Source organism: Cnephaeus nilssonii (genome assembly GCF_951640355.1).
Source record: "Cnephaeus nilssonii genome assembly, chromosome: 21".
Lineage (NCBI taxonomy): Eukaryota > Metazoa > Chordata > Mammalia > Chiroptera > Vespertilionidae > Cnephaeus > Cnephaeus nilssonii.
This window is the reverse complement of record NC_137092.1, coordinates 40847927-40868889: the sequence shown is the minus strand read 5'-3', so window position 1 is coordinate 40868889 and position 20963 is coordinate 40847927. Positions and strand designations below refer to the sequence as shown.

Below are 20963 nucleotides of genomic sequence, written 5' to 3'. Positions count from 1 at the left end.
ATCAGGCAAGCAAGCAGGCAGGCGAGTGGTTGGGAAACAGCAGTCCTGGATTGTGAGAGGGATGTCCGACTGCCCGTTTAGTGGGATCAGGCCTAAATGGGCAGTCGGACATCCCTCGAGGAGTCCCAGGTTGGAGAGTGTGCAGGCTGGGCTGAGGGGCACACACACCCCCCCTCCCCGTGCATGAATTTCGTGCACCGGACCTCTAGTGTGTGTGTGTATGTATGTGTGTGAACCCTAATATGCAAGTAGACTGAACGGGGGAACAACCGGTCACTATGACGTGCGCTGACCACCAGGGGGCGCGTGCAGAATATGGCAGGTCGGCAGCAGGCGGCAGAGTGCAGAACATGGCGGGCGTCAGCTGTGGTGGGATGGTGGAGTAGGTGAGCGTGGGTGGGGGCGCCATTTGCTGTTATTGGGGCGAGCCTCTGGTGGTTACTGAAAATTCTTTGTTCCCGTGGGCCGTGGTTCTGCCCAGCGCTCGCACCTGCTGCCAGCCCCACTTGCACCCACTGCTGGCACCAGCCCTGCTCACACCTGCAGCTGGTCCTGATCGCTCGGCGCCATCAGTTGGTGCGAGTGGCGGCTGCCAGCCCCGATTGCCCCTGAGGGCTTCTCCACCTCCCCCTGCTCCTAAGGGGTGATCGGGGCAGCAGCCACCGCTTGGGGGCCACAGCGGGAGGGGCCGGGCAGGGGCACAGAGGATGGGCCGAGACCTGCCCCTGTGCCCACTGCAGTCTCGCAGCCCACAGTTCCTTTCAAGTGCATGAATTTGTGCACTGGGCCCCTAGTATAGTATATTTGATTTATCCAGTGTTTTGTTTTTGTTTTTCTTCTGTTAGATCTCTGCTCATCTCTGATCACTTAAATGTCACTAGTTTAGCTATTTCTTTGAAGTGCTACCCATGTCTTAAAGGAAATAGGGAAACAATTGTGACGGGGTGTACTGAAGTTACAGGGAAATGAAAAGTGTGTCTTGTAATATATGAAGGCAGCATTGATGGGTTAGATACTGAGGAAGAACTGAACACTTGTATTTTTTTTTTAAGTTCTTATTAGTAGTTCTTAGTAGTGAGGAATGTTAAAATTTATGACTCACACTACAGATTATCCCTACATATACCTAGTACATCTTGGAAAATTATTATTTTCTCATTATAAAGGAATAGATGGTTTAGGTTTGCTGCTTCGTGTCTGAAGGCCTCGGTGATTGGAAGTGAGTTATGAGTGGTAGTGGATTGAGTATCTTATTTGCAGGGACCCTGCTCTCCTTAAGTCATCATGAAGGGACAGGGATTCTCTCTGTGCTTCTTGTGTGTGGGAAAGACATAACGAACTGCTGACCTCTGGTGTATTGTAAACCATGAGATACTGGCCAGCAGACTCCATTCGCAGGCCATTGAGTTCTTTACACTTGTTTTGTTCCTATGCCTCACTTAGTTCCAAGGAGTGAGATAAAGCATTTCTGTTTCACATTTCAGACACTGTAAATCTTGGTTCTAAACTTCAGCATGTGGCAGCATCTTCTGCAGGGTTGGTGAAAACAGATTTTGGGGTCTCCCATGTAGTTTCTGATCCCATTGGTCTGGGGTGGAGCCTGAGAATGTGATAAATTCCCAGGTAATGTTGGTGATGCTGATCCAGGTACTGCCCCTTGAGAATCACTGCTGCAAAAAAAAAATAACTTTCAGTAAAATCAACCAGCGGTCCTATTCAGTTTATTTAAGGAAAAGATGCACCATATTAACTACCCACAGGGAGGACACTCTGAAAGTATTATATTGCTTTAGTAAAACAATGGTTATCGTTTGGTAATTGGCATCTTGTAACTTTTCACAGACACATTATTACTGTCACTGGACTGAAAGCCACGTGTGGGTAGGGGAAAATACTTTGCATTATTTTGCTTGATGATTCAAGCAAAGCTTTTCTTTTTTTGTATTTGTTCTTTACTAAGAATAATTATTATTTCGCTCAATGAGTACTGAAGCTTTTTCAGCCACTCTGAGGCCAGCACAACCTCTTTGCTGTTGCCAGCCCTGCTGGCCCTGCGTATTTCTCTGCATAATCAGTAGGTCTAGCAGGATTACTGTGGTAAGGACCACACCTGGCTTATTTAAATTGGGGAGATTTCAAAAGAATGTAAGGCCTGTAGATGAGCCAATGGATAGCCAGGAAGGGTTTGTCAGTTTGCAACCATCACGTTGTGGTAAAGGGGAAAGAGAGGGTGGGCGGGTTTTCCTTACTTGTTACAGTTTCTGCTCTGGAGAGTTTGGGGTGGGGAGTGCTGAAGTTTATATTTGTTTTGTGTATTTATTTGTCTCAAGGTGTTTTCATTTTGCTTTAGGTAAATCCTCTTACAATTTAATGCTTAAAAAAATACTTTAAAGAACTTAACCCTTTGCACTCGCTTGCTTTTTTCTCGATTCCTTTATTCTACTCAGGATTTAATTTTTTAAATGCCCCAGATTTTACAAAGCGCGGCAGTAGAATAAAAAACTGGAGTTTCTTTTCATACAAACTTATTTATTTGGATTTTTTTATATTTCAAATTATTGATACATTCAATACAATTCGACATACGAGCTGCTACTGATGCTAACCGTGTCGAGTCACACTCGACATCCGAGTGCAAAAGTACATACAAATCAGACCTTTTTTTTTCCCAAGAGAAAGAATTCTGTTTCTTTCTTTTCAGTAGTATACTGCAGTAAAGTGTCTTAGTAAGTTTTGGACCACTGTTGGAGAATTGTGGCAGAACTTTATGTTAAACTTTACTTTCATTATAAGCTAGTATGATCCCCTTCTCTCAAAAAAATAACTCCTTTTTAAGAAGGCAGTTTGAGCTATTTACATTTTTTATTTTTGTTTGCACTATTGAATTTAAGCTCTTGATTCAGTGTTTTATGAAATAGGAACATCACAAATATATAAGGAAAAATTATATGGGCTAGTTACATGAGCACTGGAAACAGTAATATAAAACATAGGTGGTTTTCATTAATTAGTTACACTACTCAGTCTGTTCACTAATTTATACCAGTTACACCAACTGTTACAGAAATTCAGACATAGCTGTGAATAGGGCAGGCCAGAGTCGGTGCAGGTACCAACTCTTCCTTGGTTAAGGCTGCTGAACTCTCTACTGGAGAACTCTACAGAATTTGGAGGCCTCATGGCAAAGAGGATGGTGGTCAACCAGTGATGGCGAATGAATTTCCACACCTGGGTACCAAGTGTTGATCTTCCTCATTTTCTAAGACAAAAATGTGATCTTGTATCTTTCTCAAAATACTTTACAATGATAGCAACCGATATTCATCTATCTATTTATTATCTATGTACTAGTGGCCTGGTGCATGAAATCGTGCACATTAAAAGGGAATTAATTAGGAAATATTTTAATATTGCTGTTTGCCCTTTCTCTATAATAGAAGTGTCAGAGATGAAAGAAAATTAGTAAAATGTATATGAAAATCTCCCTCCTGTCAGAGTCTGGGGCACGCTGCGGGACCCAGAGTCAAGTCCCCATCCCTGCATGTGCCTTGAAATTTCACGAGACCCAGACCCAGCCGGCCCCATCCCCGTCAAGGCCTGCAGGGTGGGGGACGCAGCCTCAGGTCCCCCGTCAAGCCCCGCCGGGCAGGGGGCGCGGCCTCAGGTCCCCCGGCGCAGCCTTAGGTTCCCTGGCCCGGCGCCGGGGTGGGGGATGCGGCCTCAGATCCCCTGGCCCCGACACTGGGGCAGGGGCCACAGCCTCATGTCCCCCAGCCCAGCCTCAGGTATCCTGGCTCCGGTGCCGGAGCAGGGGGGGGCACGGCCTCAGGTCCCTGGCCCCGGTGTGAGGGCATGACAACCATTTGCATATTAGCTCTTTATTATATAGGACTAGAGGCCCAGTGCACAAATTTGTGCATGGTTGGGGTCCAGCCAGCCCGCCTTGATGGGGGCCAATTGGGCCGGGCCAGCGGGGGGGGGAAGGGCTGCGGGAGGTTGGCTGACTGGCCCCGCCCCTGATCGGGGTGGGGGGGCTGATCAGGGGCAGGGCCGGCCAGGGGGAGGGGCTGTGGGAGGTTGCGGGGGGCAATCGGGGCCCCAATCAGGCTGGTTGGCCGCTGCAGTGTATGTCCTAGCGACCGGTCGTTCCGTCATTCCGGTCACTTGGCTTTTATATATATGGATATACTCAAAGCTAATTGAAGTAGATACTTGCAAATTGGAGAAAAGTTCATGTTGGATGTGTGCGTGTGTATGTGTGTGTGTTAGTGAAATGTACCCTTTAAAGAAAATAGTAAGTAGGCTGTTTTATCCAGCTTCATGAAAAAGTAACACCTTATGCATGTTCCAGGAACTTTCTAATTGGCCTTTATGTTCCCACAGTAAGGACAGCTGCTGGTCCCTGTGTAGTAGACGAGGAAGTAGGCACAAGAGAGGGGCCTGCCCAGGGCAGCAAACTGTACCTTGATGGGCAGTCAATCCATGTTCCCTTGTATGTGATTGTTCCCCCTGAAAGTGCTATGTTATTTATACAGCTTACTCAGTCTTGCCTTTTTCTCTTTTTGTATTCATAGACTGGAAAAGTAAGAACTCTCCTGCCTTCTTAGTTACCAAACTACTCTGTTTTCAATGAATCAATTCAAAGAAAGAATACAGTCTTTCTATACCTGGTAAATATTTTCTGCTAATACAAGCTATTAATTTCGTAGCCTCTGATAAATCCAGGTGTTATGATGATTGCCTTTAATTCTGTGGGATGACTATAAAATGACTTTCCAAATTTATATCTATTTCATTTGTAACTCTGAAATTTGTTTGATTTGATATGAATTGCTGTGATGGAGTGATGCTTGGAATGCCTGTGCCCTAGCCAGCAATGGAGAACAGTTTGGATTGGCCCTTATTCTTAGATTAGGCTCTAGCTTCTTTAGAAAAAGTTATGAAATTAATGCTAATAGGGTTTGTTCTGTGATAATATAACTTTAGCAATAATCTCTGAAGTGCTTTGTAAATAATAGTCTTATAAGATTAATCTAGTCATCATAATACAAATTGACCTAGGTGAAGATCAGAGAGGTCAAGTAACTTGCTTATGGAGGTTCAGCTAGCCAGAAATGAGATCAGAATCTAGAGCAGAATCTACATATTTTGACTCCTAGAGTGCATTTTAAAAATTCTTCTCTTTTTAAAGTACTTCAACATGCCTAAGAGAATAAAACAGACCAAAAGACAGTTCATATGGATTTTCCTTTTGCTTAACTTAAAATGTTAATGTGGGAACAGAGAAGACAAAGGTTTTATTTATTTTACATCCAATATTTTCTCTATTAACAACAGTGTAGCAACCATGAATGAACTACTAAGTGCCATGGAAGTTTTCAGATACATTTTATTTAGGCCTGAGGAGAACCCTCAGGGTATTATTGTACTTGATTTACAGAGAAGGAGACAGGCTTAGGGGCAAAATCCTAGAGCTTAGGATGTGAGAACTAGAGTTTAAACCTAGTTCCCTCTGGTTTCAAAGCCCATTACTAAGCTGTGAAGCTGGTTTATATTTGGAATTAAAATTTAATTATAAATCAGCCCATTCCATGCTAACTGATGAACTGATCCTGATGGTGGAATCATTTCCTCCCTGAATTCCCCCATCCAAGATGCTGTGAGCACTAGAGGCACACTGAGGAAGTGCAGCGAGACCACATCTTCCTCTGGAATGATTTAACTGTGGAAATCCTGTTCACCATCTTTATAATGTGGTTTAAAGGTAGGTCATATCCCCTTTAAAAAGTATTTGTATCTTATAAACATGTTTAAACTATAGTAAACTATTTTGAGCAAGTCCAAAGGTATATTTCGTCTAACTGAACATTTGTCTCCATGTTTCTACTTTTATAGTTGACCAAGCAATGATTAATCTCCCAAAATATTTTAAAAATAAACCTTTCAAAATTAGTTAAGACACCTTTAATGAAAAAAAGATGTTACAGCAAAGAGTATTATTAAAAATTAATAAAACATTTCACATGTCTGACTGGCTTGGGGAAAATAAAAGCTCATCATCTTAAGTGAAATTGTAATGTTGAGAGTATAAAGGAAATTCCTTCTTCTTTTGTTAATACCCAGAATACCAGAGTTTGCCCAAACCAGGAGACTCTTTGCCTTAAAACCTGACTCACCCATTGAAATTCACCTTTCCCAGGAATCTTGCATTAAATTACCACCTGGCTGGTCAAGAGGGCGGGATGCACAGAATATGAGCATGAGATATTAAAAATACATTTAGAGTAGCTCACATCCTATGTTTTGTCCCCAGCAGTGTGGAGATCTTCTAGCACAAAATTGTAATGTGTGTGCATTTTAATCTATACTATTCAAAATGAGGAGTAATGTACTTTAGAATGCCTGGCACCTTTCTGTTTGGGGGACTCATGTTAGGTCTTCTAAAAGGCGAGATATATTGATGGATTTCATTGTTTTCTAGTTAAATTCTTTCTGACTAACTGGAGCTTGCACGGATGAAATGAAACTTATTGATGCTGTTGACATTATGGTGAGATTACAAAGTTGCTTGACTACGACCAGCATCCCTTGCAGCTGCTCATCATCTTCAGTTAGCAGGGCTGGGCGGCTCATGGTTATTGAATTCCTACCCTGTTGGGCACATGCTAGAAACATCCTCGTACAGGCTGGCACTTTTAATACTCATAGAAGTGTGGAAGTCCAGGCGGTAGAGAATAGAGAAGAAAGCATTCTGTCTGAAACTGTGCCTTGCTTCCTGTTCTGTCAGCTTGTCAACCTTCCTATTGTTTGTCCTGTGCTTTGGGCAGTGCCAGTGCTGCAGACTGTCCCAGTGCCTGAATCTAGTTGGGGTGGCATCCAGTACTCATGTGGCCAGAGGGGCAGCCAATTTTGGTATTTTTTTTGGTGGGGTCAAATTGTAGGTTTTCAGAAGACTATAGTTAACAATACTGTATTATATACCCAAAAATTTGCCAAGAAAGTAGATTTTATGTTAAAGTACTCTTACCACTCACAGAAGTATTTTATTTAATGTATTGATTTTAGAGAGAGAGAGATCCGCAACCTTGGCATGTCTGGGTGATGCTCTCACCAACTGAGCTACCCGGCCAAGGCTACAGAAGTTTCAGCCCTGGCCTGATGGCTCAATTGGAGTGTTGTCCTGTATGCCAAAAGGTTTCTTGTTTGATTTCCGGTCAGGGCACTTAACCCAGATTGTGGGTTTGATCCCCAGTCGGAGCAGGGCACTGTGGTAGGCAAACCAATTGATGTTTCTTTCTCTCACTGATGTGTGCCTCTTTCTCCCCTTCTTCTCTTTAATATCAATGAAAAAAAAGTTTTCAAAAGAATTTTTAAATTTCTTAAGAAATGTAATTTGAGGACTAAAACATTAATACTCTGATCTTACCATTACAGTAAAGATGATTTTCTGGCCTATGAATTAAAAGTTAGTTAAAAAACATAGAAATATTTAAGATCATTACTTAAACATTTTTTATTATAACAGGAGAAAAACCTTGTATTTGTTAAATATTTATCAAGCGATTATAATAATATATCATTTTTATAATTCCTGGTTATTTTAAAAATAGCTTATAGTCTCATCTTAATTTTAAAAACAACCTTTATTTTTAAAACAAATAATTTTTCAGTGAGAAAATTTGGGTTCAGGTGTTGTTAGCTTCCTAGGGCTGCTATAACAAGTGCCACAACCTGGGCAGCTCAAAGAACAGAAATATATTGTCTCAGAGCTCAGGAGGCCAGAAATCTGAGATCCATGGGGTCAGCAGGATTGGGTCCCTCTGCAGGTGGTGTTGGGCAACCATTTCCTGCCACCCTCTTCCCTTTGTATGTGTCTGTGTCCAAATTTCCCCTTCTTATAAGGACAGCAATAGCATTGGCTGGGGCCCATCCTCATGACCTCATCAACTTGATCATCTGAAAGACTGTATTTCCAGTAACGTCACATGTGCAGGTGCTGTGGGCTTGGCATGTAACATCTTTTGGGGGATTCAGTTCATAACAGATGTTGAGTGCTTTGCTTGGGGTCTCTTTAAAAAAATATATTTTATTGATTTTTTTATAGAGAGGAAGGGAGAGGGATAGAGAGTTAGAAACATCGATGAGAGAGAAACATCGATCAGCTGCCTCCTGCACACCTCCAACTGGGGATGTGCCCGCAACCAAGGTACATGCCCTTGACTGGAATCGAACCTGGGACCCTTCAGTCCGCAGGCCGAAGCTCTATCCACTGAGCCAAACCAGTTAGGGATGCTTGGGGTCTCTTAAGTAGTGCCACGAAAGTGGTAGTTTGTTTTTGTTTTGTTTTTGTTTTTGTTTTTTATTTTAAAGAGGAAGGGAGAGGGATATAGAGAAAGAAACATCGATGAGAGAGACACATTGATTGGCTGCCTCCTGCATTCCCCCCATGGGGGGTCAAAACCGGGGTATGTGCCCTGATGGGGAATCGAACCAGGGACCTCTTGGTTCATGTGTTGACGCTCAACCACTAAGCCACATTAGTTGGGCCAAAAGTGGTAGTTTTAACAGAACATGACAACATACCTATAATACCACATTTAAAGTTCATTTTCTATTATTGTCTTATATCGGGTAGATTTTACTTAAAATTAACTGAGTTTCCAACCTTAAGGAAAAATCTGGAAAGTAGTGAAAGAACTGACACCTTGCCTATGGGGAAAACAATTTCAGAGATAGATTTCTTATCGAAACCATGGAGGCATTACCTTGACATTTTTCAAGTGCAGAAAGAGCTCAAAATCCCTGATTCTATTTCCAGCAAAAAATGTCCTTCAGGAATGAAGAGGAAATCAAGACATTCTTAGATGAAACAAAGAATTTTGTCACTAGCTGACCTACCCATAACAAAATGGCTAAAAAATGAACTACTTAGTTTTAAATCCAACAGAACATGTTCAGGACTTGTATACTGAAAACGACAAAATGCTGATGGAAGAAATCAAGGAATACTAGTATATAGAGAAGTGGAGAGACATACTGTATCTATGGATTAGAACACTCAACATAGGAAGTATCAGTTCTCCCCAAATAGATATGCAGGTGTAAGGCAATTCCTATCAAAATCTACGCTTTTTAATAGGTAAGGTTCTAAAATTTATATAGGAATGCAAAGGAACTAGAATAGCTAACACATTTTTGTAAAAGAAGAATAAAATGGGAGGAATCAGTCTCTCTAATTTTAAAACTTAGTAAATAGCTGCAGGAATCAAGCCTGAGGGTTTGGTGGAGTGATTGGCACTATGATCAGTAGAACCAAATAGAAGACCTAGAAATAGATCCAAACAAGTACAGCCAGCTGATTTGTGACAAAAGAATAAGAGCCATTCAGCAGAGAAAGGGTAGTCTTTCTGACAAAAGATTTAAAAATAAAACCCTAACCTAAACCCCACACATTAGGGAAAAGACAGAGAAGACATCTTCAGGATGTGAGGCTTGGTGAACAGATTTTAAACACGACACTGAAACTGGGTTTATAAAATTGAAAATTGAGTAATTAGACTTTATCAAAATTCTGTAAAGAGAATCAAAAGACAAGCTTCACACTGGCAGAAATTATTTGCAAGGCACTTATCTGATAAAGGACGCTTGTCTACAACATATAAAGAACTCTGAAAACTTAGCCCTAACAAGAAAACAAACAGCCCATTAGAAAATAGAGATTTTTAGAAAAATCCAAAAGGAAGAAATAGACACGTCACTAAAGAAGACTTATGGATGGCAAGTAGGTACCGTACTTTCCGGCGTATAAGACGACTGGGCGTATAAGATTTTCCTGGGTTAAAAAGCTGTTTTATACGCCGGAAAATATGGTATATTGGACTATATGGAAGGGATTAGATATAATGGATTAGATATATTGGACTACTGTATTTTCCGGCATATAAGACGACTTTTTAACCCAGGAAAATCTTATACGCCCAGTCGTTTTATACGCCAGAAAATACGGTATATAAAAAAATGTTCAGTATTCCTAGCCACTGCTAAAATGTCAGTAGAGCCATGCCACAGTCATACTTTCACCACTGAGAAGTCAGGGTTGGATTCTGTAATGATGATGTGTTTACTGGATGCCAGTGTCAGATGGAGCAGTCAATGAGCTGTGCATAGGCTGCAGAGATACAAGGTAGCACAGCCCACAGAAGGATCAGAAGCACACACCACTTAAGACTAGCTGCCTCCTAGTGGGGTGGCCTTCCCTACAAACCTCCATTTAAATGACAGATTAGAGCCACTGACTTCGCTCTGTGTTGCCCCACAGCATGCTGAGGGCTCCTCGTTAGTGGTCTGTGCAGATCTGCCTCCACTCGTAGGTGGTATAGTGACCAAGAGTTGTTGACTTGCTTGTGTCCCAAGTCTGTTGTACCACTTATTTTAATTATACAATTTAAATAATGATTATATAAACCAAGGAAAAGAAAAATGATGCTTCTGTGGAAACTTTAACTTGAATGCATTGAAAATATGTGATAAAGCGTCATTACTAAAAATGCTATTGAATTAGACTTGAATAGGAGAGCTGTATGATATTAGGGATTGGTTATTCTAAAAGGAAAGAATGGAAAAGATTCTGCACTCAGAAAGCTGCACATGTCTTAAGTTCCTGTCTTATTTTTAAAGCAGTTTTTCAATATGTGGGTCATGGGGTCAATTAAATAGGTTGAAAACAGCAGTTAAAGAAAATAAATATATCGGAGTGCATTACATCCAAGAAGTAGCATTGTTTCCTGAAACTTTCCTTGAGTTCTTTATATTTATTCTATACATATTATGTACAGTATAAAATGTGAAGATGGAAAAAGCCTGAAAAACAAAGCTAAATAAATTGAAACTGGAAAGATTAGGGTATGTATTAAGATATAATTGTCATTCAAGGAAGAAGAGGAAACTCAACTGAAAGCAGAGGTTTTGGTCTGACAAAAAATTGGTGAATGAATGTATATTTATGAACTTTGCATTAAAATTAAATGGTTATGATGTACATAGTGTTTTTATGGCATTTATTTTTTATTTTTTATTTTTATTGATGTTTTACAGAGAGGGAGAGAGATAGAGAGTTAGAAACATCGATAAGAGAGAAACATCAATCAGCTGCCTCCTGCACACCCCCCACTGGGGACATGCCCGCAACCAAGGCACATGCCCTTGACCGGAATCGAACCCAGGACCCCTCAGTCCGCAAGCTGACGCTCTATCCACTGAGCCAAACCGGTCAGGGCTTTGGCATTTATTTTAAGTTGACCTTTTTGATTGACTATCCTGTCTCCACCCACCCCCTTTCTCTGCCACTTAATAGTAAATGACCTAAGAGGCATTATTTAGGCCTCAATTTACTTTTTATGAAATCTATAATAATAAAAGCGTAATATGCTGATTAGACCGGACGTTCTGTCCTTCCAAACGACCTTCCAGACGAAGCCGGGGCTGTGAAGGAAGCCTGGGTCCCAGGTGCCAGAGGGAAGCCGGTGCCAATAGCTGGGGGAAGGAAGGCCTACTCTTACACGAATTGCATGCATCAGGCCTCTAGTAAGATTATAAGAGTATTGCTCTCTTTCCCAGTGGAAACAACTGTCACATCACATATGGACTCCTAAACTAGATATAAAATGAAAGCAATTGAAATGGATTAATTCAGGCTAAAATGTGAATGACTGACAATCCCACAAACCTCCCGGAAATCTGGATTTTTTTTTTTAAGGTTGTCTTTTTTGGGTTACATTTTATTGTATTTCAGACAGAGGACCAAATGTAGTGGACATTTGAGACTATGAGTAAAATAAGTTCTCTGTTCCCTTCCTTTAGGTCTGACTGTGCCATGGTTGGGGCAGCGCAGGGGGAGAGATGGTAGCCATCCTCCCTCAATCCATCTAGAGAGACCTGGACAGTCTTGTAGAATTGAAACCTGCCTTCTAGAATGTGCAGCGTACCTAGATCAAGGGTGGCAGAAAGGGAGTTTTATTCCCCTTCCTATTAAAACAGAGTGAGTCTTCTTGTCACCCTGGATAGCTGCATCTCAGGGCTGTGTCCTTCTCTTGCCCTCTCCCTCTTCCTGGAGTGAAGATGGTATGTTTTGCAGTAGAGGGGATGGGTTCCCCCTCTGAATACTGGCCTTCAGTGAGCAATAGGCCCCTGCTGTTCAGAAGCCTCCTCCTCCCCCCTTGTGGTACCCTAGGCTCATTACCCTACTGAGGTCCTGCCCTACTTGGTACCTTTCAGCAAACACTCCTTAGTTGGCAGTGATTGTATGGCTGTAGCTCCAAGACAGAAGACAAATAGTTTAGGGGTATTACTACATATGGCCCAAAGAGGTAGGAGGAGAGTTGCAGAGGTGTTTCGTAATTACAGGCAATAAATTTAAAATTTTATGAAGGTAGAAGAGGAGGGAAGGAAACATTTATTGATATCTACTATGTTCTAGTCACATTCATCATTGCGTCTTATCTTTAACCGCCAAGAAGAACTTATATAGTCCAATACTTATGCCTTAAAACTCATTTGAATTTTATATTCTGTTCCATACTATATAGTCTTGCTTGTTTACTACAGTGTTATGAATTGTGATTGAATAAAATTGATGATCTTGAAAGCTGTCCCATGTCTGCCTCATGCCTCGATGTCTCCTTGCACAGCTGCCCTGACAGAGGCGTGAGCACACTTACTTGACAGCCACCTCATGAGAGAAACGGCGTCATTTTACAGATGGGAAAAGTAAGGCTCAAAAGGGGAAGGCACTTAAGTCTCGCAGGTACTACAGGGCAGTGTTCGATTTCTCCCCATACCCTCTCCTCATATGCACTTTGTGATTCTATAAAACAAAAACTAGCAATATAAATGGAGTTCTGATCTGAAAGTTGAGAGAGATTCTTGGTTTTGTTTCTAGCTATTACTGATTTGCAAGGAAATCTTTTAAAGATTTTTTATAAAAACCTTGTCTTTCATTTTCTCATATTCACGTTGAGTTCAATTTCAACCTTAACATTGGCAAAAGTGACATATTTTTAAAAATCAGACACTTGGTGTGCTCAAAGACTGGTTCTAAATCAAAGCAGTTAGTAGTGGGATAATGCCCCCGGGAACTCTCCTCACCCAGTGCGTGTGCCTGTGGATCTGTACACACTTGACTTTTAAACACAAATCCTTGTCACCAATTGTTGGTCTCCTGGCCACACTGAAACATGCTATGTTAGCCTGGCCTTACTCGAGCCTTCCCCCACGTCTGCCACACCCCTGAATATACAGCTTGTCCATCATGTGTAAGAGCCAGGAGCTCAGATTTCATGTTAGGAAATCTGGTTAAATCCCGACTCCACATTGCTGGTGTGGTGTAGAGTGCTCCAGCCCTCTGTGGCTCTGGGTCCTTGCTTTTAAAGGGGTAATAATGCCTGCTTCATGTGATTTTTTTTTTTTTATAAATCTGAACCAGCTAGAATGATTCCAATACAATGTTGTCATATTATAATGCCTAAAAAGTTTGAGTTGATGTTTTACCTTGTAAATTCACTTTAAATTGTGTAGATGTATTATTTAGTAGGGTTTTATACATGCACACGTATATATTCATATCTGTTAAGTAGAATCCACTTGAAATACTGGGTAATTCCACAATTTACACACCCCATTTTCTGATGGTTGTTATTGTAAGTAACAAACTGTCTTCCACTTAAATATATATATTTAAGAGAGGAAGGGAGAGGGAGAGAGAGAGAGAAACTTCAATGATGAGAGAGAACCATTGATCAACTGCCTCTTGCATACCCCACACTGGGGATTGAGTCGGCAACCAGGCCTGTGCCCTAACTGGAAATCAAACTGGTTATTTGGTTCATGGGTTGACGCTCAACCACTGAGCCATGCCAGCCGGGCTGTCTTCCACTTTTGATTGAGGTTGATGGGGAAGGCTACCCACATATCATGTGGTGATCCACTAATCTAACCCAGCAGGACTTCCAACTTTTGTGGTTTTACCATCCTGCCCTGCTTCTGGGTTTTTACTGTTGCCTTTTGTGAGCAGTACTTTCCCCTGAGGGCACATGTTAATAATCTGGAACCTTCCCTATCAGGGGGCTAGCACCATCTTGATGGTCCTGTGTTCTGCTTCTACCTTGCTAATTGTTTCCTTGGGATTATTTGGATTGTGTAGAAAGGTTTTTGCAAATCCTCTTATTACTGAAGTCATTGTTGCCAGCAGGAATAAGATTAAAGGTGCTTAAGTCTGTGGAGTTGTTTCTAATTTGTACGTGTCATTTCAGTGGCATTTTAACAGAACTCTGTCTCCTGTCCCTCCCTACTCCCCTGGCACTATCTCAAGTTAGGTCCAAGAAGCCAGGCCATTGGAAGAAATCTCATTTTATCCTCCTAATTATTATGCTGGCACTCAGGAGATAATTTTTCCCTTCACGCACTGCCAATTAATATGCAAATGAACTGATAAATATTTATGCAGTGATTTAAATTATGCAGGGAGGGCTCTCAGTGTATTCTGTAAATGAATTGTTCATGGACTTCAAAGTGCTGGCTGCTGTGCTAACGAGGAGAAATTTGCATAAGGCCCTAATCACCCGCATACTGATTAAGCTTCATTATGGAAACTGCCAGCTGCAATCTTTGTTTCTATTTTATTACAAAAAGGGGAACTTTTCATGCTTCAGTTGCCTTGACAATGTCAGTCCTAGCTGATAGGAAAGACTAAAACTCCTCCGAGCAACTGAAGTTTCCTTATTCAGTTGAAGATGGCTATAGTGTAACTGAAGTTGTAGTCTGCTTCTCCCCCAGTCCACTTTCCACCTCCCACTCTAGTTCCCTTCGTTTTGTCAGAAATAGTAGTACCTTCTGACCCCACCCAATCCGTTACCTGTTTCTTTGCTGTGGACTGTGAGCCTAGAAGATTTCACAGCAATGCTGGACTGCAGTGACTTTATTCTAGGTGGGTACCAGCACAGCTTTCTTACAGCTTTACTATGGGAATAGCGGGTGTGGGGCTGGCTCTGCAGAAACGCTTAATCACCTATACGACCGGCTGCGGGAGAGGAGAGGCCGATGGAACCGGGAAGGGGGGAAGCATTTGCAAAGCACCAGTACTTGAATTTGCTGTAGGTCCCTCCTTACTTCTACTAGCTCTTCTGGTTCAGAGGAGACTTTCAGTAAATAGTGTGGATTTTGAGTTCAACTTGAATGGAGGACATTTTTGCTTTTATTTTTTATTTTTAATTTTCTATTGAGAGCGTGTCATGTAGTTCTAAAGACACTCTGGATCCGAAACAAGGTCTGAAGTGTACCTAAATAATATGTATGTTAATAAAAATGTTTTGCATACTTAGTTGAAATGTCTTGTAAAAAACAAAAGTACTCAGTGCAAACCAGGGGGAGCCACAGTGCAGAGTTGCTCCCAGGAGGACAGATCTGGGTGACTGCCCTGGTTACTGCAGTTGGGCTGTGGATCAATTTCCAGATTTTAGAAACTGAACTTGCCAAATTTTGACAATATTAGCCTTTTTATTTTAAAAATTGAGCTTTTCTTATTCAGAAAACAGTCATTAGTACTAGAAAGCCTATTTTTAGAGTTTTTTAGATTTTTAGAGTTATCCCTATATAGAGCAACAAGCCTTTGGAGAGGGGCTTTCTGGCTTGAATATATAAATTATGTCTTTGGTGACGACGATTTAAAAGAGATGGAGGTGCTTTGGTTTTTAGACATACTGTGGATGCCCGTGGTGGCCATACTTTGTGTTGAGCTTTGTCTGCTTGTGTGCAAAATTGTGGAAACCTCTTTGGGTTACTCTGGTCACCTGGAGAGTCAGATGATGGGAACTCCCGGACTCATATATCTTACAAATCTTTGCAAATGATTTTTTTTTCCTGTTTGCCATTTTTCTCATTTGAAAAATCCAGGCTGCCCCCATCACCTTCACAGTTTCCAAGGTTAGAATAAAATGATAGTTCTGAAAATGTTTGAATTCGTCGGTAGACAGAAAGCATGGCCTGAACCCAGGGTAGTAGTGATGTCTGCACAGACCGTAAAAGCCACTGTTAACCACGTGAATGGCTGAACCAGCAAACTGATGCCAAGAATTCACCAAGAGCAACTTGCAGAATGTGTATTAGACTCATACAGTCATCTCAGGGTGCCCAGGCAGGAGCACTCCAAATATCAAAAAGGAAATTACTTAGTTCAGCTTACATTTGCGAAGTTGGGAACTTAAGAAAGGAAAGGAAAATATATTTTTGAAATATTTTTAGCATTATATTTTAGAATAAGAAATTATATCTATTATTTTTAGTTAATAAATATTTAAACAGTCTTCCCATAGTTGTACCATTAATCAGAATTTTTATTTATTGTGCGTGAAGTAATTTGTTAAATGTCTTTGAAGTTCTTGACAATTCAATAGGAAATCGTTAGAATATTCACATAGAGTACCTGTGACATAATCTTTAATTTATGGGTGGGAAAATTAGGATATGTCTGGTACAAGGTTGAGCTTATGACTTGTTAAGAATTGTGCCTTCTTTGTTTTTTATGATAGGTAGAAAATTATCTTTTTAAAATGAAAGTTAACTGGTTCATTATTTTCCCCACTTCCTTTTAAAATATGGTCTAAAGGAAGCATTGAGCAGTGTGTATGCTTAATGGCATATTCTATTACACTTGTTGTGATCTTTGTTGGCTTTCATAAGATTTTTGTTGAAGTCATTCAGAAAGCTGATTTTCACTGAGTTGTACACCTGTTTCTTTCAAACCTTAGCGTGCTTTCAGATGACATTTACATTTTTCTGGACAGGGTGGGAAAGGAAGTTGTAGAACAACCCTTATTTATGACCAAAGACATAAGAATCTGAGTCCTTTGAACTTCTGAAGAACAAACTAAAGACATGAAAGACCTGTATAAGCACATTAGACAGGCACGTGTTTAAAAAACTGTGTTAGAATGGCTGGTCCCAGCTTCTGGGTTGGAATTGAAATGTTTGAAGCTCTCTCATCCCTTGTGCATGTACATAATGCCACTGTGGCAACGTGGTTGGGGCTCTATTGATCGGTTTGATTTCCTATTTAAATATTTAAGCATATGACAAAATATACTCTTTGGTAAAAAATCAAATATAATATAGTTAAAGTGTTTATTCTCTACTAACCAGTAGTTAAATGTTCTTAACCTGGTGGGGAAAAGGCAGAACTTGCTTGATAGTAAACTTATTTGATTTGTAAATATGCTAAGTTTGAGTTTGTAGAAGTAGAATAAGGTCTGTATTTAATTTAATGTATATTTAGTTTTCACACTTCTGAAGAAGTCAAAGGAAAGCAGACTTGCTCTTGTCCCATCTGTTGCATGTCTTCTGGGATACCTAACATTGCTCGATGAAAACTTTTCACCGTGACATCTTCATTAAAAGATAACCCTAAACATATGAGCCACAGAAGTGGGTTCATTTGGAGTGTCAAGGCAGCATAATTCGTAAGTGGATGTGGTTGTGTGTGGTGGTGAGTCAGTCTTGACATTATTAGATGTATCTGTTATGCCTGTGGTAACTCCTTGTACTGGCTTATGATTGAGATGTGAACTCAACATATCACTTTGACAAATGCTTAGTTTCTTGGGGGAAGGAGTAGATTCGGAGATATTTTTCTTAGGTATGCTTTGTACCATTTTTTTGAGTTACTATCCAGTCTGTTGTCAAGATTATCAGTGGGTTGTTTGGTCATAATTAACAAATATCTCTGCTTATGGGAAAAGAAACTTTATTGGCCACTAACATGTTTTCCTTGGTGAGGTGCTTCCCCAGCTTTGTTTCTTTAACATTTTATGCTTCATATTACAAAGCATTTACACCCTTTTCATTTCAGACCCTATTATTACTTTTTAGGTTAGATTTCTGCTGTCTTTCTGGTAAGAATCTTAAAATTTATTAGAAAGACTCCTTATTTGTGGATCACTTCAAGGTTGATGGACTCTTGAATTTCTTTCAGATAAACTTTTATTGCAATTTCCAACATTTTAGCATTGATTCAGTCTTTTCAAACTATAGGGCTGTGACATTAGGCAATATTCTTAACCTTTCCCTCTGCCACAGTTTTGCCCCCCCAATTTTTTAAACTTCATTCATCTCTGATTTATTGCAGACTCAAGAATGAACAACCCGCCAGAAAATGGTAAACCGTCCATGGAGAGTGGAGACAGCAGCACGGGTAAGACACCCTTCTGGGACCGAGCTTTTTCATTCGACTTAGTAGAGATAAAAGAGGAGGTTTTCCATTTAACCGGGACTCATATGGGCAAATGAAGACCGATTTGAGTGTTGAGCCGTCAAATTAATTTAGTACCTGCAGAAATGGGGGTGTCTTTGCCTCAGATACCTGACTTCTCCTGCACGTGGCTTGTCTTTTTGCTGCCGTTTGTTAGCGAAGCTACAGAGCAGCTCGGAGCATTGTCCTTTGGGCCCTGTAGTTCTGGGTATGAATTATGGATTTGCCACTTACCGTATTTTCCGGCGTATAAGACGACTTTTTAACCCAGGAAAATCTTCTATACGCCCAGTTGTCTTATACGCCGGAAAATACGGTACTAGCTTTGTGATGTCAGGCAGTTTCCCTCATCTTTTTGAGACCCAACCAAAAAGAGGGATTATATATTTCAGAGGTCATTGTGAGCACTAAAGAGGAAGTGTTAAGCACAATGCAAGCCACACACTCAGTAGAAAGTTGCTCTTGTTACAGGTGTTAACAACATAGTAAATCTTACCCACACACATTCAATAGAAACTATGTTAAAGTTATGATAGTGTCTGAACATAGTTAAAAACACACACCTGTTCTTAGTACATCCTTATATTTGGTGATTTAAAAAAAATTACACTTGGTTAAACCTCTAGCAGGAGAAAATCTACATATATAAAAGCCAAGTGACAGGAACGATCGGTTGCTATGATGTGCACTGCAGCCGGCCAACCTCCCGCTGGCCCTGCCCTGATTGGTCCTGATCGGGGTGGGCTTGGCCGGACCCCACCCATGCACGAATTCATGCACTGGGCCTCTAGTGACTTTATAAATGAGAAAGCTGAGGCCCCAGAGAGGAAAGCTGTCCATCCAGGGCAGATGGTCTCCACAGCCCACACTTAACTCTATACGTGGCTCAGAAGACATCTGACTCTGTCTATCTGCTGGTGATAGTACAGGGGCTGGCCCCAGTTTTTGGTCAAACACAAATTACAGTCCTCAACCACATAGGGAATTACGGGCTGGGAAGCACAGAAAGTGCCAGTTTCTGAGTGGGCCAGGTTCTTCACTCGCAAGGACTTGCCTCTGTGACCCGCCATTTAAAAGTGCCTCACGCCCTGGCCGGTTTGGCTCAGCGGATAGAGTGTCGGCCTGTGGATTGAAGGGCCCTGGGTTCGATTCTGGTCAAGGGCACATGTCAGGTTGCAGGCTCGATCCCCACTGGGGGGCGTGCAGGAGGCAGCCGATCAATGATTCTGTCTCATAATTGATCTTTCTATCTCCCTCTCACTTCCTCTCTGAAGTAAATAAAAATATTTTTAAAAAGTGCCTCTCCGGGAGACAGTAAGAATGTGAGTCACTCTTGGGAACTGTTTCCCACCCCCACTGACCACACAGCCTTTTCACTTGAAGCCGATGAATTGAACCAATATGGCAGCGTCCTCCCTACACAGCTTTCATTTTAAACTGTCCTGAACCTGAGGGTCCTTGTTAATCTTCCAGTCTCTGAAGTATACCTGCCCCTCCAGGTGACACGAAGCTGTGGGCTCCCTGATGTGTTAACATATCTCTTCAGTGACTCCCTGAGGCCTGCTGTGCACTTCTGAGAGCGGAAGGGCCGCATTCGACTGTCTGAACTGTTGGCAGTGGCCTCCTCTCTGTCGTTTCTCTGTCCCATTTGGGCCCCACCTTTCATTATCTTGTGGCACTGGTGTCGGGCAGTGCGGGTGGGTTGGCACCCAGCCTAGGTGTGGGGCTTGGTTACAGAGAAACAGGGCAGTGGGTCCCATTCAGATACTCGGGAAGAGAGCAGGGCACGGTTCCTGCAGAACACCTGCGCAGAGGAGGCACGTTCCAAGGGAAGAGAAACTCGCAGAATGACAAGAGCACTGGAGGCAGGCACTGCGCCCTGCACTGCGCCAGACCCCTGGGACCCCAGCACGGTAACAGCCGTGTCAGGACCTACTGTGCCCTGAACACCTTTAACACTCGGTATGACTCCTGCCCTGGGGCACTGTGTGCATTACCTGACTGCAGTTTGAATTCGCACCCGAGGATATTTTTCCATTGATTTTTAGAGAAAGTGGAAGGGAGGGAGAGAGACATAGAGAAACATCAATGTGAGAGAGAGACTTCAATTGGTTGTCTCCCACATGCTCCCCACCAGGTCCAGGGATGGAGCCTCCAACTGAGGTACATGCCCTTGACCAGAATCGAACCTGGGGCCCTTCAGTCCACAGGACGAGGCTCTATCCACTGAGCCAGACCAGCTAGGGCCAGTTTGAGTTCTTAATGCCAGCCCTGCAAGCTAGGTATTACTATTGTTTCAAGAAATCGGAAATTGAGGCACAAAGACAGCCAGGAAATAAAGGCAGGATTACAGCTGCCTATGGTTTCTCTGCAATAAAATAAAACTGCAAATTCTAGTTGGAGCACCTACTGAAACTGGCTCATGAATCCCTCTTTCTGTTTTCACATGAAATGTATGGCGGAGTCACTCCCCCATAAGAAATTTATCTTATGGAAAACATGTGTGTGAAAATGTACTAGAAGATTGCTAAGAAGTATGCATGAGTTCAGTGTAGGGAGAAGTGGTTTCTAGCTGGGAGGTTCAGGGAAGGCTGTGGAGGTAGTGGAGGGTAAACGGACGCTTGGAAGCTGGGTGGGATTTTAACTCGGAGGTGGGTGATGTATGTTC

At 41.8% G+C, this 20963-nt stretch overlaps 1 protein-coding gene across 3 annotated transcripts in view; it reads left to right on the top strand.

The window, feature by feature from the left end:
* The window catches only part of POU2F1 (POU class 2 homeobox 1), a 132899-nt gene that overhangs the window by 51793 nt on the left and 60143 nt on the right, over nt 1–20963 (top strand). For 2 of the 3 annotated variants that reach the window (XM_079761177.1, XM_079761179.1), the window contains exon 2: nt 18173–18238. In XM_079761177.1, coding sequence (XP_079617303.1) covers nt 18173–18238 — 66 coding nt within the window. Of the gene's footprint in view, nt 1–5502; nt 5765–18172; nt 18239–20963 lie in introns of those variants that run through there. The other variant, XM_079761178.1, reaches the window with a different exon arrangement.